Source organism: Gracilinanus agilis, chromosome 2 (assembly GCF_016433145.1).
Source record: "Gracilinanus agilis isolate LMUSP501 chromosome 2, AgileGrace, whole genome shotgun sequence".
NCBI classification, from domain to species: domain Eukaryota; kingdom Metazoa; phylum Chordata; class Mammalia; order Didelphimorphia; family Didelphidae; genus Gracilinanus; species Gracilinanus agilis.
Window position 1 is genome coordinate 666,091,755 of NC_058131.1, and position 14,635 is coordinate 666,106,389.

The window sequence follows — 14,635 nt, forward strand, 5'->3', positions numbered from 1 at the left end:
GCATTTTCAGATGTTTTGTAATGATTTTGTGTTTTGCAATGATTTTGAATTTCAATTCTCAGCCCTCGGCATTTGCTGTAATTTGTCTATCTAGAACTTTTTCTGGGTGTTCTGCATTTGTTTGTTCCTTTTCGGGTTTCACATGGGTCATGTGGAACCATGAATCTTTTCCTTCTACTTTTATACTTGTAGGGGTAATGAGCAAAATTTGATAGGGACCTAACCATTTGGGGTCTGTTACTGATTTTCTTGTGAAGTTTCTTATGTACACTATGTCTCCTGGTTTTAAATTATGCAAGTCGTAATCAAGGAAAACTCTCTGTTGAATCAAACCAAGTTCATGGAGTTCTGTGAGTCTTTGTTACAGAGCCTGGATATACTTATGCAGTTCACAATCTACGCCCAGCATTGAGACATATAGGGTTTTGTGAGCTCTCCCTTGCCAAACAGGTTGGCCATGTAGCATTTCAAAGGGGAAAGATGTAAGTCTCCACTAGGTTTGCTTCTCAGATACCATAACACTATTGGCAAAGCATTTGTCCATTTTAGATGAGATTCTATACAGACTTTGCCAATAAGTGTCTTTATTTCTCTGTTTAATCTTTCCACCTGCCCAGCTCTTTTCTGGGTAATAAATTGCATGATAATTCCCTTTTATTCCTAGATTCTTGTAGACTTCTTGGAGTATTGCATGAGTAAAATGACTCCCTCTGTCTGAGCCAATACTATTAGGTATGCCAAATCTAGGAATGATTTCTTTCAGTAAGGATTTTATCATGAACGCTGCATTATTCTTTTTGGCAGGGAAAATCTCTGGCCACCTTGTCAACCAGTCAATTATGACAAGTGCATATTTGAATCCTTTATCTTTGGGCATACATATATAGTCTATCTGCAAGCATTCAAATGGAGTGTTTGCCAAAGGTTGGCCTCCAAGACCTTTTTTTCTACAAACTCCTTGATTGAACTGCAAACAGATCTTGCATTTTTGGCAAACTCGTATGGCATAGGGGGAGATTCCAGGTGCTAACGAGAAACATCATACTGAATCAATTAATGCCTGGGTGCCATAATGCCCTTTTTCATGAATGGCATTGCAAACTGGGTAGCATAGAGCTTTTGGCAAGATGGGTTTGCCTAGCTCAGAGAACCATATGCCGTTCACTAGTTTGTCCCCTAGATTTTTCTTCCAGTCCTGAACTTCCCTTGGGCTATAGGCTTGTTTTAAATTGTCCTCTTCCACAAGGGTGAAATTCAGAACATGGATAGGGCCAAATCTAGCTCCATACTTTCCTGTTATGTCCTCTCTATGGTTCCCTAATGATGTGCTATCATCACCAAGAGTGTGGCCCTGACAGTGCATGATTGCAACTTCTTTAGGTAGTTGTACTGCTTCTAGAAGTTGCAGAATCATGTCCCCATATGCAATTTGTTTTCTTCCTGATGTTATGAATCCCCTATGTTTCCAGATTTGTCTGGTGGCATGTAGGACTGTAAAAGTGTATCTAGAATCCATGAAAATGTTTATTCATTTGCCTTTCCCAATTTGTAGAGTTCTTATTAGACTTAAGATTTCTGCCCCTTATGTATTCATAGTTTTGGCAAGGATACATACCACAGTGTATCTGTTTGAGTTACAACAGCTGCTCCCGTGTATCGTTCCCCTTCAAACATGTATGAAGAACCATCTGTGTACATGTTTAGGTCTACGTTTTCTAGGGGAGTGTCTGTCAAATCCTCCCTAGTCTTTTGCAATAATTCTAAAGTGTCTTTGCAGCTGTGCACTGGTTTTCCTTTCATTAGAAGATCTGGGATCTGGGTAACTGGGTTAAGCTCTTTGCAAAGTTTCGAGGTTATGTTCTCGTTGCCTAATAACACAATTTCATATTGGGATAGCCATTGAGATGTAAAGGCTTATAAATTGCTATTTTTTAACGTTTTCCATTTGATGTGGGGAATACACTATTAGCTTGCATCCAAGAACCAATTCAGATGACTTTTTTTTTTTATCATGAGGGCAACTGCCGCTATCACTCAGAGACACTGAGCCATTCCTCTGGCCACCACATCTAACTGAGAGCTATAATAAGCCACAAGTCTGAATTGTTGTCCTAGGGTTTGTACCAATACTCCAGAAGCTACTCCTTTGTCCTTATGGACAAAAAGATGAAATTCTTTGGATTAATCTGAAATTCCAAGAGTGGGAGATGTAAGTATTGCAGTTTTTAGTTTTTCTATTGCATGGGCATGTTCTCTTGTGAGTTTCAGAGGCTCTGAGACTGTTTTCCTGGTTAAATCTGTTAGAGGTTTAGATATTAGACTGTGCCCAGAAACCCATTGCCTACAGAACCCTGTCACTCCTAAATTGCACGTAGCTGTTTTTTGGTTGTTGGATTACACAGCTTTTGAATGTCTGCTATCCTTTTCTTGGAAATTTTTCTCGTGCCATTTTCCAAGACAAACCCTAGGTACTCTGCCACTGCATGGCATTTCTTTATGATGTTGTTTATTGCCCCCAAATCCTGGATGAATCTCCACTGAATTTTTCCCTGGACATCTAATTTTGCTTTTTTGATGGGCAAGATAGGGGTATTATACTCTGAGATAATTGGCACCAGTATGTTTTGATCAAGGAGGCTTTGTATGATTGGTGTTATACCCTTGACAGCTTCTTTACTGAATCTATACTGAGGTATTCTTGGAGGGGTATCTTCTTTGACTTCTATCCTCACAGGGGTTTCTGACTTTAAAATCCCTACATCTGTGGAGTGTTTTGCCCAGACCTCTTTAGGAATATCTTTGGGGATTTCAAAAATAGTTCCTTCATTGAGTTCTTTCTCATCATCCTACAATTGCCTGAGGAATAGCAATGGATGATGTTTAAGAGATTGCTTTGGTAAATGTAGGAAGATTTGCCCTGATTGGTCACATTGTATAGTTGCCCCGATTTTGCACAAAAAAATCTCACCCCAAAAGGTTCGAGGGACATTCAGGAATTAAGAGAAAAGTATGGTCTATCTATGGTGAGAGGACCTAGCTTTACCATCTTTGATTTCAATTTTGGGACTGTGTTTTCCCAGTTGCCCCCTTTCACTTGGACAGAACCTACGATGGTACTGTTCTCTGGTAATGATTTGAGAACAGAACAAGAGGCACCCGTGTCAATAAGAGCAGGGCAAATTTCATTCCCTACGTTAATCATTATTTGTGGTTCATTATTTTCTGTCTCTTGATTTACTTGTATCATTGGAGCCTCTATCTCTGTATATCCCATGTCCCTTTCCTGTTGTAAAGTGACCACTGTTTGTTCTGGCTTTGGACCCTCATATTGCAATGCATTTTGATCTTGCAATGCATTTGCTTCCCCTACCTTGTTGTTTCTGTATGGCATTAACATATTGTTATCTTGTTACCCTGGCTTGGCTGTATTATTTCATGGATTGACTTGTTCTGTGTGATTGATTCCTCTATTTGGTTATCTCTTAAGCATTTAGAGTTCTTTCCAGGTAGAGGCATTCCTGAAGTAACACAAGCTTGGAAGTTTTTGAATTAAAAGTTTTTCTCAGAGATTGTTTTGGCCTAAAGTCTTTTACTGTTGGATTTAAGTTTGAATATCCTAGTATGTCAATGCAATTCTTTTCTGTTAACCTTTTCATGTACCAACTTTCTTGGAGGTTTGCTTGTGTCAGTGCTTGATAATGCCCTTTCCTTCCCAATGGTCTTTATTATAAGTTGCTTTGCCATTTCTTTCATATCATTGCCTGTGTGTGAAACTGCTCACAACACCCATTTAAGCTTCTCTTGAATTGTTGCATTTGGAATTCTCATGAGTTGATCTTTTTGTGTATGTTCTCTTTATGCTATGATCTTGCATATCTGGAACATTCTTGTCATTAAGTGTTAAGTTTAAATCCGTTGTTACTGGTACTTTGCATGTTGTAATTTCTCTATCATTTGTTAGTGCTATCATTGTTTGGTTTTAAGTCTGGTATAAATGCATTTGTATTTTTCTCCTTTCTTTAAACCATTGTCTTTTATCCCATAAATTATTTTTTATTTCTATTACATCCCTGATCATTTTCTTCTATTTGATCCCTAGATTTAATCTCTGGTTTTCCATCTCCATAGTGTATTTCCATGCTCAAGTCTCTTATATCATGGTTTTTATGTCTTTTCCCATTGCCACACCCCTTGGGCTTTCCCTTATGTTCCTGGGCTATTTCCTGGCATCATGTTTTCCCCATTAGTACTTGGGAATAATGTGATTTTTTTCCCCCTGCACTATGTATTTTTGCATAGTCTGCAGGTAAGGAGCATGCTGACTAGATGACATTTGTTTTCCCTCTCATGAATGTTGTATCTAGAATTCGTGTATTATTAAAACAAAGAGAATATTGAACACAACTGTGACCCTTGAAATCCGGCTCTACTATAAACTCCTTAAGGGCATGTATTATTTTTCATCTTTTTAGTATCTAACATTTACACAGAGGAGTCACTAATATTTGCTGACTATCCATTGCTTATACCACCAATTCAGGGTAGGGACTAACTCTTGTTTCCGTTAGACTCCAAGTACACAAGCGTTCTCTCAGTGAATATTTACAAAGATGTATAAGCACTTCTTGATAAAAGATCTGCCCTAAATTATACCAACCTTAAATGACCAATATATTACAAATCTCTTATCATATTTTAAAAGGAAGCTGAGGAAAGGCTTATTATCCAGAAGACTTGAAAAGTTAACTGATGTTCAAACAACTCAAGGGCTTTTCCAAGTTTGGCTTGAATTGAAATTCAAACTTAAGTACATAAGGTGTAACTTAAAGGGAGCAAAACTAGTTTATAAGTAAATCAACTTTTAAATATGTTGCCAACAGCAGCACTGAAAAAAAGACAAGCTTTTCCCCAGATCATGCTTAGCTCAAGAGGAACTTGAGAAAACATCCCTCCTGCTACTTACAGGTGCTAACAGGTGCCAACTACCAGTGTGGTGGTAGGGAGGCGGGGAGATGCTTGCCTGCCTGGAACCTTCTTCCGGACCATTTCAGGAAGCTCCCTGGCTGGTTTAAGTACTTCTTCCCTTCACTCCCACCATGCAGAAACTGGAACAAAGACTTGCCACCTGCCAAGCTTTTTTTAAACCAAGCCTCAGTTTTAAGTCACAATCATATCAACTGTTCCTAGACAACATGTATATCTACTCCCCTATGCCACCACTTACTATCCCTGTAGTTTTTATGGACCAAAGTGACTTTCCCCTGGAATCATTTGTCTCCATTAGAATATAAGCTTTCTTAGACTTGCATTCTCTCTACTGGAATCCCCTAATACAGTGATGGTGAACCTATGGAATAGGTGCCAGATGTGACACAGAATGCTCTGTGGGCACATGGCCACCCTCCCCAGTTTATTAGACAGAGGGACTGGGTGTGAAATTGTTCTCCCCCTCTTCACCATGCCCTCTGTCCAGCAGCTCAATGAAAGCACAGAGTTAAGGTGGACAGCTCACAGGGAGCTGAGAGCTGGAGCCACTCCCCTCCCCCACCTTGACCTGTGCTGAGGACATTCCTCACTTCACCCATCCCCAGTGTGGGTGTAAAGGGGGGGTGGGCGGGGAGAGACAGGGAATACAGAAACTATGCAGAGCACTCCATCTCTAAAAGGTTCACTATCACTGCCCTACTATCTGGTAGGCAGTAAAACACTTGGATGGTCACTCTTTAATTCATATCCTTAGAGTGCTTGGGACAACTAGCACTTAAAAATCTGATTAAATGTTGACACTGCCCTATCATCTTGTGAGTAAAAACTGGTGTATATAAATTTTTTAGTATAACAAAATTTGTGATAAGTAGTCTGTAACAGATTCTACCCAATTTCAAGTTATTATACGAAATTCACCAAGATTTCAAACAACTGAAGTGTGTACAAGGTTTATTTATGCTCTGATGAAAAAATCCATATTATCTTCACAGATAAACACCATCCATAGTGCGTGCCTTTTATTCCTTCTGTAAATAAAAAGTAAAATATACTAAAGTCAGTTACTAAGATTTCAAGTTGGCAATTAAATAAAATATCCATGCAAAACATGTTTTATTAGTAAATCAAGAACATGGGTTATTTTGGTCAATATTCAATGTAACAGTATAACAAGTTAAGTGAATGTTAATTTTAATACGTTCCAATCTATGGCTTATATTTTTTAAAACTACTATAAAGGTTTAGTTTTTGAATGTTAAGATGCTTAAAAAAAAAGATGCCATAATGAAAAAAAAAAAAGATGCCATAAGGGCTCTTCCAAAAAAAAATTCCTCTACTTCCTAATGCACATGCTTCTCTAAACTGGCATATCAGTTTCTAAAGACTACTCATCTAAACAAAAAGCTTTAATTATACCTGTTATGAAATCTCCAGCTCACTGAATCAGTGGCAGCAGGAGGGAGAAAGATAAAGGAAAGAAAAAGTGTCATTAATAGTTACTTCCAAACTCCAAAAACAAAATGATCTGCATGTAAGTGCATGCAATCAAATACCTTAGTTTTCTTTAGCTTTTCATATAGTACGCACATCAGTTAATTCTTATTTCTAGACAATGATTTTAATCTTTCCACTTGTGGGAAGACAGTCCCAATCACCACTGGATTCCACATAAATAAATAGGTAACTAGTGACTGATCATCTCAAAATGAAAAGCTCATTCATTATACCTAGGAATTGTGATAATCTGGACTTCTAAATCCGATGCTGGTTTAGACCAAGTGCAAGTACTCTAGGTGACATTCTATGGTCAACAATATAAACTGACTTGAGGACCAGAACCATAAATTATAGCACACTGAACTTGGAGTTACATTTACATTCTCATGCAATTTCCTTTCAAAAGATTGTAACTGACATACCTAGAGGAAGAAAACAGTAAAAACAGAATTTAGCTGCTCAAGGTAAAATTCTACCACCCTTTACAATTGGCTGGAAACAATTGGTATAGGTGCTTTCTAAAGTCTTTCATAGAGTTCCCACTACTGACACTGAATTGTTCCTGATCTCTTAACTTCTCCTATCAGTGTAAACAAATGGCCAGGGATATCAAAAATCATGTAATCTTTCTGACAAAATGTCAGCACAATCAAGGTAGGCATCTGAATTGGAAAGATAAACTGGATGTGTTAAATCTTTCAATGTTATGTTAAAGGGGCTAATTATGACTTAATGTTTTTCCATTCCTGGCTTGTTTTTTTTTTTATTTTAAACCCTTAACTTCTGTGTATTGACTTATAGGTGGAAGAGTGGTAAGGGTAGGCAATGGGGGTCAAGTGACTTGCCCAGGGTCACACAGCTGGGAAGTGTCTGAGGCCGGATTTGAACCTAGGACCTCCCGTCTCTAGGCTTGGCTCTCACTCCACTGAGCTACCCAGCTGCCCCCACCATTCCTGGCTTGTTTTTGAAGAAGCAAATGAAGCACTAGGAAGTGACTTCAAAATGCTTATTGGTCCTTATTTGATGTCACCAAGAAACTAAACACAAAAGTATTTTTAATGTTGAGGATGTTTACAGGATTTTTAAAATTTGCCAACAACCAAGGATGTACAAAAATATTTGACAAACTCCAACTTTATTGGAGTAAGAACACTTTCAATAAACTTCAAAAAAAAATCCTCTTCTATCTACTAAAGTTCTCTTTCCATAAGAGACACCTGAAATTAACCAGACAAAAAGGTTGATAAGAAAAAAAAAAATCACTAAAGTTGCTTTTCCATTTGGAAAGCAACTCGAAGTAGTCACTGTATATTTCCTTTGTGGTAGGTCACTTAAAATGTTGACAAATTAAATGGACAAAAAATAATTCTTTCTATAATGCATTTCCCCAAGTGCAAATTAAATAGCAGTCTTATTCTGAGGTACCACCCCTTCCTCTACTGGGTTATTCCAAAAATTACATGCATTTCAGGAACAAAGATAATCAGTTCCTATTTCTTTGGTTGTTAATTACTCTTCTTCTAAAGCATGGTATTCTGCACTACAGAATACCATACAACTCCAAAGTCCAAAGCAGACATGCAAAGCAGAAACAAAATTTGAGTGTGATGCAGTCTCTACAATCATCACGCTGTGTTCAAATTCAGTACCTGCCAGACACTTCATTTCTGATGAACAAGAAATCCAAGAAAGTATGAAAGGAAGGCAAAAGAAAAGGTTACCACTAAAAGTTGCAGAAGCACTTGTTTAACCCTTTAACAACCCACCATCATCATTTGGACTCTTCTAAGTTGCTTAGAAAATATTATAAAGCTATCAGCAGGAGACACGATTTCATGGGGAACTGAAAAGTAACCTAGCAAACTTAATACAAGGACTAATTCTCCAGCCCTTCTAGGGAGGTAGGCATCACGTTGATTCAAATATATTGTGCCTTGGGCAGGCAGCAATTTTAAAGACCTGATTAAGTCCTAAAGAACAAGTGCTGCCTGCCCTTAATGATGAATATATAAACAGGACCTAAATAAGGGAGGTTTTTTAAATTCAGATTTCCAAGAAGCTAGGATCAGTATAAGTGAATCACCGTAGAACCCAAACTACCAATTTATAGTGTAGCAAAGCTAAGCTACCAAAAGGCATTCTACTGTATAGCTTCTTAAAAATATTACCTTCTGTTATCCAGAAAAAGTAGGAGGGAAATAGTAAAAAAGGTTATTCAATGAAAAAAACCCTCCCTTCTAAAATACCACTTTATTTACATTACATTTTATTACATTTATTTTCATTAGGATTCTTCCCTCAATATACTCTACCTTTTTGCCAGCACCGACGTTTGCCTTTGCAGTACCCCTGACTTTCTTCATTCTGTTTTTTCGTTCCTTTCGCTGCTTTCTTGATGTCTTTTTCTTCTCATACAGGCCATGCTAAAAAAAAAAAAAAAGAATATCCAAATGAACATACTATCCAATAATGTTTCTGAACTCTCTACTTCTAGATAGCAAGCTCCTTAAAGGTGCTCTTATTCCATCTCACCCACAGCCAGACCAGTCTTAACCAGTGTGCTTCATTGTAGAATGAATGATTGTCTTATTGGTCACTACTTCCATTAAAAAAAAACCAAAAAAAAAATCTTGACACCCTTGAAGTTAAAAGGAATGCATAACCCCACTATTTTATGCAGTCATGAAATTTTACTTCAAATATTGATTCTGAACATCTAGATTTCATAATTTTGGGGAGACAAAATCTACTCTAGTTGTACCACCTGCCATTTTATTCATCTCGAGTATCTTCATAACATCTGGCTAGCAAAATTATGACACTGATATTAGATGGTTTCTTGCAGTAGGTGTGATTTTAGCTGAGACTTGAAGCCCGGAAGGCAGAAATGAAAAATTCCATAGACAAGATCAATGAAAATTCAGCTGAGACATATGTATTTGTAGAAGTTTCAGCTGAATGACAATGTAGGAAGCCAGGCTATAGAGTTGAGAGCAAGAAGAAAGCAAAGAGGCACTGACTGTAACTATAGACAACCTTTTCAAGATTAGTGGCAAGGAAGATATAGGAAGACAGCAAGGAAAGATAGGTCAAATGGGTTTTTTGAGGGTGGAAGAAACATGAGCATATTTGTAGGCAACAAGAAGAAAATAGTTAAGAGACAAGGAGAAATTGAAGACTGGAGGGAGGGGGGTAATAGAAAAGGGCAATCTGCTAGAAAAGATAGGATAGAATGGAATCACTTATGGATAGGAGTTTGCTTTTAACAGGAACTCCTTTATATGGCTGAAAATTTTTGTTGCTCCACTACAACTCAGCCAGGTTGGGGGAAGAGGTGGAGCAACTAGTGGATAGAGCCAGGCCTAGAGACAGGAGGTTCTGGTTTCAAATCTGGCCTTCCTGTAAACATCCTTAACTTAACCCCCACAGCCTAATCCATACCACTCTTTTGCTTTGGAACTAATACATAGAAATAATTTTAAGAGAAGGCAAGGGTTTAAAATAATAATGATAATAATCATGACCAGTCACAGAGGGAAGCTAGGTTGCTCAGTGGACTGAGAGTTAGATCTAGAGACAGGAAGTCCTGGCTTCAAATTTGGCCATCCTATTGTGACCCTGGGCAAGTCACTTAACCCCCATTGCCTACCTCTTACTACCCTTCTGTTTTAGAACCAATACACAGTAGTGATTCTAAAGATAAAATGTAAGAGTAAAAAATGATAATACCACTCAAGTACAAACTACCTACCCTTGCAAGTCTGTGCTTTGGTTCATTTTTCTTTGCATAGTCAAGGGAATCATAAATCATGCCAAAGCCTGTTGTTTTGCCACCACCAAAATGGGTTCTGAATCCAAAGACGAAAATGACATCTGGAGTTGTTTTGTACATCTTGGCCAGTTTTTCTCTAATTTCAGTCTTAGGTACTGTGGCCTTTCCAGGATGAAGAACATCTATGACCTTAAAAAGGAATTTATTCATTAATTAGATTTTCATATAAAAAGTTCAGCATAAGATATTAAAGTTAAAAAATATATATCAAGCCTGACGACTGATACTAATATTCTTACCATCTGTTTACGTTGCAGAAGTCTGTTTGTCATGAACTTCCTGGTTCTGATGGTTACAGTGTCATTCTGCAAATGTAATTTGGACAATTAAGAAAAATTAGGAAAAAGCTCAATGTAATAAAAACTTCAGAATCAAGACCTAAGTTCAAGACCAGCCTGACATACAGAAATTGGCTGTGATAAAGGTTAATAAGTCAGTTAGTCTCTAAGAGCCCCATTAAAGTCTAAGTGGAAGTTAAGATTGATGATGGAGGAAATCTCCTTGCTCTGATTTTTTGGTCCTGTAGCCCAGCCCCTAGCTTTCTCCCTTCACAGATTACAGTGGAGACTGTTATTCTGAGTGAAAATTCTTTCCTAAAAGTAACATTACAAAAGCATTATCAGTAAGCTAGAACTTAAAGTGTGCTCTACAGAATTGGGAAATCTAGTTGCCATATCATTCGGGGATCTTATTTTCCACACAGAGCCTTTGCAATACAGTGTTCCATGATTTTAAAATTGTGAGACTTTCCCTTTTAACCCAATGGAGCTTCTGACACACAAGAGTTATGGGCCAGGGGGCAGCTGGTGGCTCAGTAGACTGAGAAGCAGGCTTAGAGATGGAAGGTTCAAATCTGGCCTCAGACAATTCTTAGTGGAATGACCCGGGGCAAGTTACTTAACCCAATTGTACCCTTTACTAATTTTCTGCCTTAGATTCAATACACAGTATTGTTTAAGACTGGCAATAACGGTTGGTTTTTTTGTTTTTTTTTTTTAATTATAGGCCCATAAAAACTTTTAGGAAATATGTTAAATTCAAAGCCATCCTAAATCATTAATTCTATCACAACAGGAGTTTTTAAGTTCTTTTTTTTAAAGGCTAGTTGCCTCGGAAGAATTAGAACAGGGGAAATGGGGAAAATATGTAGGAAATGTGAAAATTTACAAAAAAAGGAAAATCTCTTTGCATTGCATGTCAGTACGGTAGCAAAAACAAATAAAATGAAGGAAGCTAATTTCTTAAGGCTTTGAGATACTGACTCCCAAACACCATTCTAATGGCAGTGTACGAAGTTTAAATAAAAGAAAGGCAAAATGTCTAGCCAATTGATTGCATTACTTAGTGCGACTTACCTCCCAGGCTCTATGCTAGGCACTAAGGATACAAAAGTGAAAAATGTTTACGGTGCAGGAAGAGTAATGATAATAGACAGCATAACGAAATAAGCATTTATTTCACTGGGAGTCAAGAGTTCAAAACACTTTGCATTACATGTGTCCAGGGGTCCCTTCTAACTTTCAAATTCGTAGAACAAGGGAGCCTAATAGAGCGACCATGAATCCACAGAAAGCCTGGCCACGATTGAATTCCCTTCAGATTCCCCATGAAGCTGCTAAGGAGTATCGCTGGCTCTAAAGGATCAGGAAAAACTTGGGTTTGGCCTCATCCAGTTGAGACAACCCGGTGCTCCGATACCTCTGCGGGAAGGCTCCCCCTAAAGAAGCCGCTAATCACAACTGTCATCCATGCGGGACTTTACTCCTGTTTATTCGAGCCTCACTCCCACCCACCCCCACGGAGAGTTGTCCCCATTTTACGCATAAGACAACTGAGGAGCGCGCACAGTAGCCTACAGACTAGGTTGAAGCCCCGGCCTCCCTTCCCCATCCTCCCCTCCCGCCGCTCCCTAGGCCCCGAACCAGCCCGGCCCGGCCCCGCGCCCCTTCTGCCCACAACTCGCCGCTCTTGGAGCGCGGTTCCCGGCTAGTTTCAACATCGGAGCGGACAAGAAGCTTCCAGAAGACGGGCTGAGAAGAGAGTCGAGAGCCGAGCCGAGGGATGGCGCGGATGCGAGACGGATGGCGTCTAGACCCCAGGAAGACTCACCATGGTGGCGGCCGGCTCCTCGAGCAGCAGGAGAGGGAAAGGGCCGCGAGAAGGAAGAACCAATCATATCAAAGCTCGCCCAAGGACCCCGGCGGAAAAGGAGGGTCTTAGACTTTGGGAGCTTCCCTTAGAATTGCCTGATTGAAAATGGCCAAAGACCGCCCTCCTTCTTCCCTGCCCGTTTCCTTTCTTGAACCCCAATGAAAGCTCCTTCCTCTCTTTTTCTGAGGCCAAGTTAAGGGAACACTTCCTGTCTTCATGGAACTCCGAGAAGGTGAGGATCCCAGGGATTGAAGCTGCCCATGATAAAGCCTGACTGAAAATACCAAAAGCTCCGCCTCCTTAAACCCTACGAGCTCTGGTCTCTTTCAACCAAACCACGTGAACTTCTCCATATATTCACCTGTTCATTTACATGATAGAACACTTCTAGATTGGGGAGTCTCTCCATTAATGCACAAAGTCCAGTTTTATTTATTACAGGTAGAGGGGAAGTAATATAATAATGGACCTGAAAGTGTAGGTTGGAGTCTATGCCTGTCATTCAACAGTAAAAAAGCATTAATTAAGAGTTTATTCATTAGAGCACTATGCCTGGAGCCCAGAGAACCTAGGTTCATATATGGCAGCAAACACTTCCTTGCTGTGTGACCTTGGGCAAGTCACTTAACCCCCATTATCCAGCCCTTACAGCTATTTTTGCCTTGGAGCCAATGTACAGTGTTGATTCTAAGAAAAAAGTAAAGGTTTAAAAAAAAATTTGTATGGCAATCACTTAACCCTCAATGCCAGCCCTTAATACTCTTCTGGCTTGGAACCAATACTTCTAACAATTTTAAGACAGAAGGTAAGGTGTTTTGTTTTTTTAATTTACAGTTTGGTAAAAGAGGCAAAAAAAAAAATCCAATGAAGAAAAGAACTGCTTTTTTTTTTAAGTTTTGTTGTTTTGTTGTTTTTTAATTTATTGGAAGTAGCTGGGTGACTCAGTGGGTAGAGAGCCAAGCCTAGAGATGGGAGGTCTTGGGTTCAAATGCGATCTCAGACTGCTTCCTCGCTATGTGACCCTGGACAAATCACTTAACCCCCATTAGCTAGTCCTTACCCATCTCCTTTGGAACCAGTCAACAGTATTGATTCTAAGACAGATGGTATGGGTTAAAAAAATTATTGTATGACAGACACTGTGCTATATATATATACCAAGAATTCAAAGAAAGTCAAAATACAATCCTTGCCCTCAAGAAGTTTACATTCTAGTGGGGAAGGCAAGCATGAAAATAACTGGGTATATAGTATATAAATAGATGGAAGATAATATCAGAAAGCAACTGAAAGGGAGACCAGAAAAAGCCTTCAACAGAGGGGGAGTCTGAGTTGGGTCTTTACCCGGAAAGGGTAGGAAGCTGGGTGAAAGAGAGTGAGCATTTCAGGCATGGGAGCCAGCCCCATGCAAAAGAGATGGAGGATGGAATCTACATCAAGTAGACCAGTGTAGCTGAATTTTAAAGGCTTTTACAAGGGAACAAAGGATGAGAATATCCAAGAAATCCTCCTTTGATCTGAGGTAAGGGAACTACTTGTTTACTGAGTAGGGAAATGGCATATTCAAAACTGGACTTTAGGAATATCAAGGACAGTGTTGTGTGGAGGATAGATTAGAAAGGAGAGAGAGAGAGAGAGAGAGAGAGAGAGAGAGAGAGAGAGAGAGAGAGAGAGAGAAACAGAGACAGAGAATATTGCAATAGTTCAGATGAGAAATGAAGAGGTCCTGAACTGGGGCAACAACCTTCAGAGTGAATAGAAGGGGATGTGTCAAGCTCTATTTATCATCTCTGATAAGGGCAGCTTAGTTGATAAGAAAATAACAGGACACAGGAGACAATCTTGACTGTTAACTCATAGCTGCTTCTCCGAAGCGCCATTGAGTCACAAGTTTATTATATATGAAAATTCAAACTCCCTTTCACCCACAAGCTCAGAGAGAGTTTTACAGCTCTGTAGACATTGCAAGTAGTTTAGACAACACACCGAAACCTCAGAAACTTCAAGGTGAAGATAAGAACCAGGCTGGACCTTCAGCTGTGTGATTATCAGCAAGCTAAGTCTGAGAATACTTTTCTCAGGGGCAAAATGCCCCAGCTAAAACTAAGGTTTTGGCCTTGGCTGCATTTCTGACCAAAGGGGAAGAATGTTAACCTCTTGACTACTGGT

General features: G+C 39.2%; 1 protein-coding gene across 4 annotated transcripts; it reads right to left on the minus strand.

The window, feature by feature from the left end:
* Window positions 1-5,920: 5,920 nt before the first annotated feature.
* RPS24 (ribosomal protein S24) lies at window positions 5,921-12,506 on the minus strand. 4 transcript variants are annotated; one of them, XM_044662794.1, is made up of 7 exons: window positions 12,279-12,506; window positions 10,555-10,620; window positions 10,235-10,444; window positions 8,796-8,906; window positions 8,133-8,150; window positions 6,403-6,424; window positions 5,921-6,014 (listed from the first exon to the last, which is right to left on the minus strand). In XM_044662794.1, the coding sequence occupies exons 1-5, from the start codon at window positions 12,489-12,491 to the stop codon at window positions 8,145-8,147; spliced, it is 606 nt and encodes a 201-aa protein (XP_044518729.1). In that variant the 5' UTR covers window positions 12,492-12,506; the 3' UTR covers window positions 5,921-6,014; window positions 6,403-6,424; window positions 8,133-8,144. The 4 variants fall into 4 exon arrangements, with proteins under 4 accessions (XP_044518729.1, XP_044518730.1, XP_044518727.1 ...); XM_044662795.1 differs by lacking the exon at window positions 8,133-8,150; XM_044662792.1 differs by lacking the exons at window positions 6,403-6,424; window positions 8,133-8,150.
* Window positions 12,507-14,635: the final 2,129 nt, after the last annotated feature.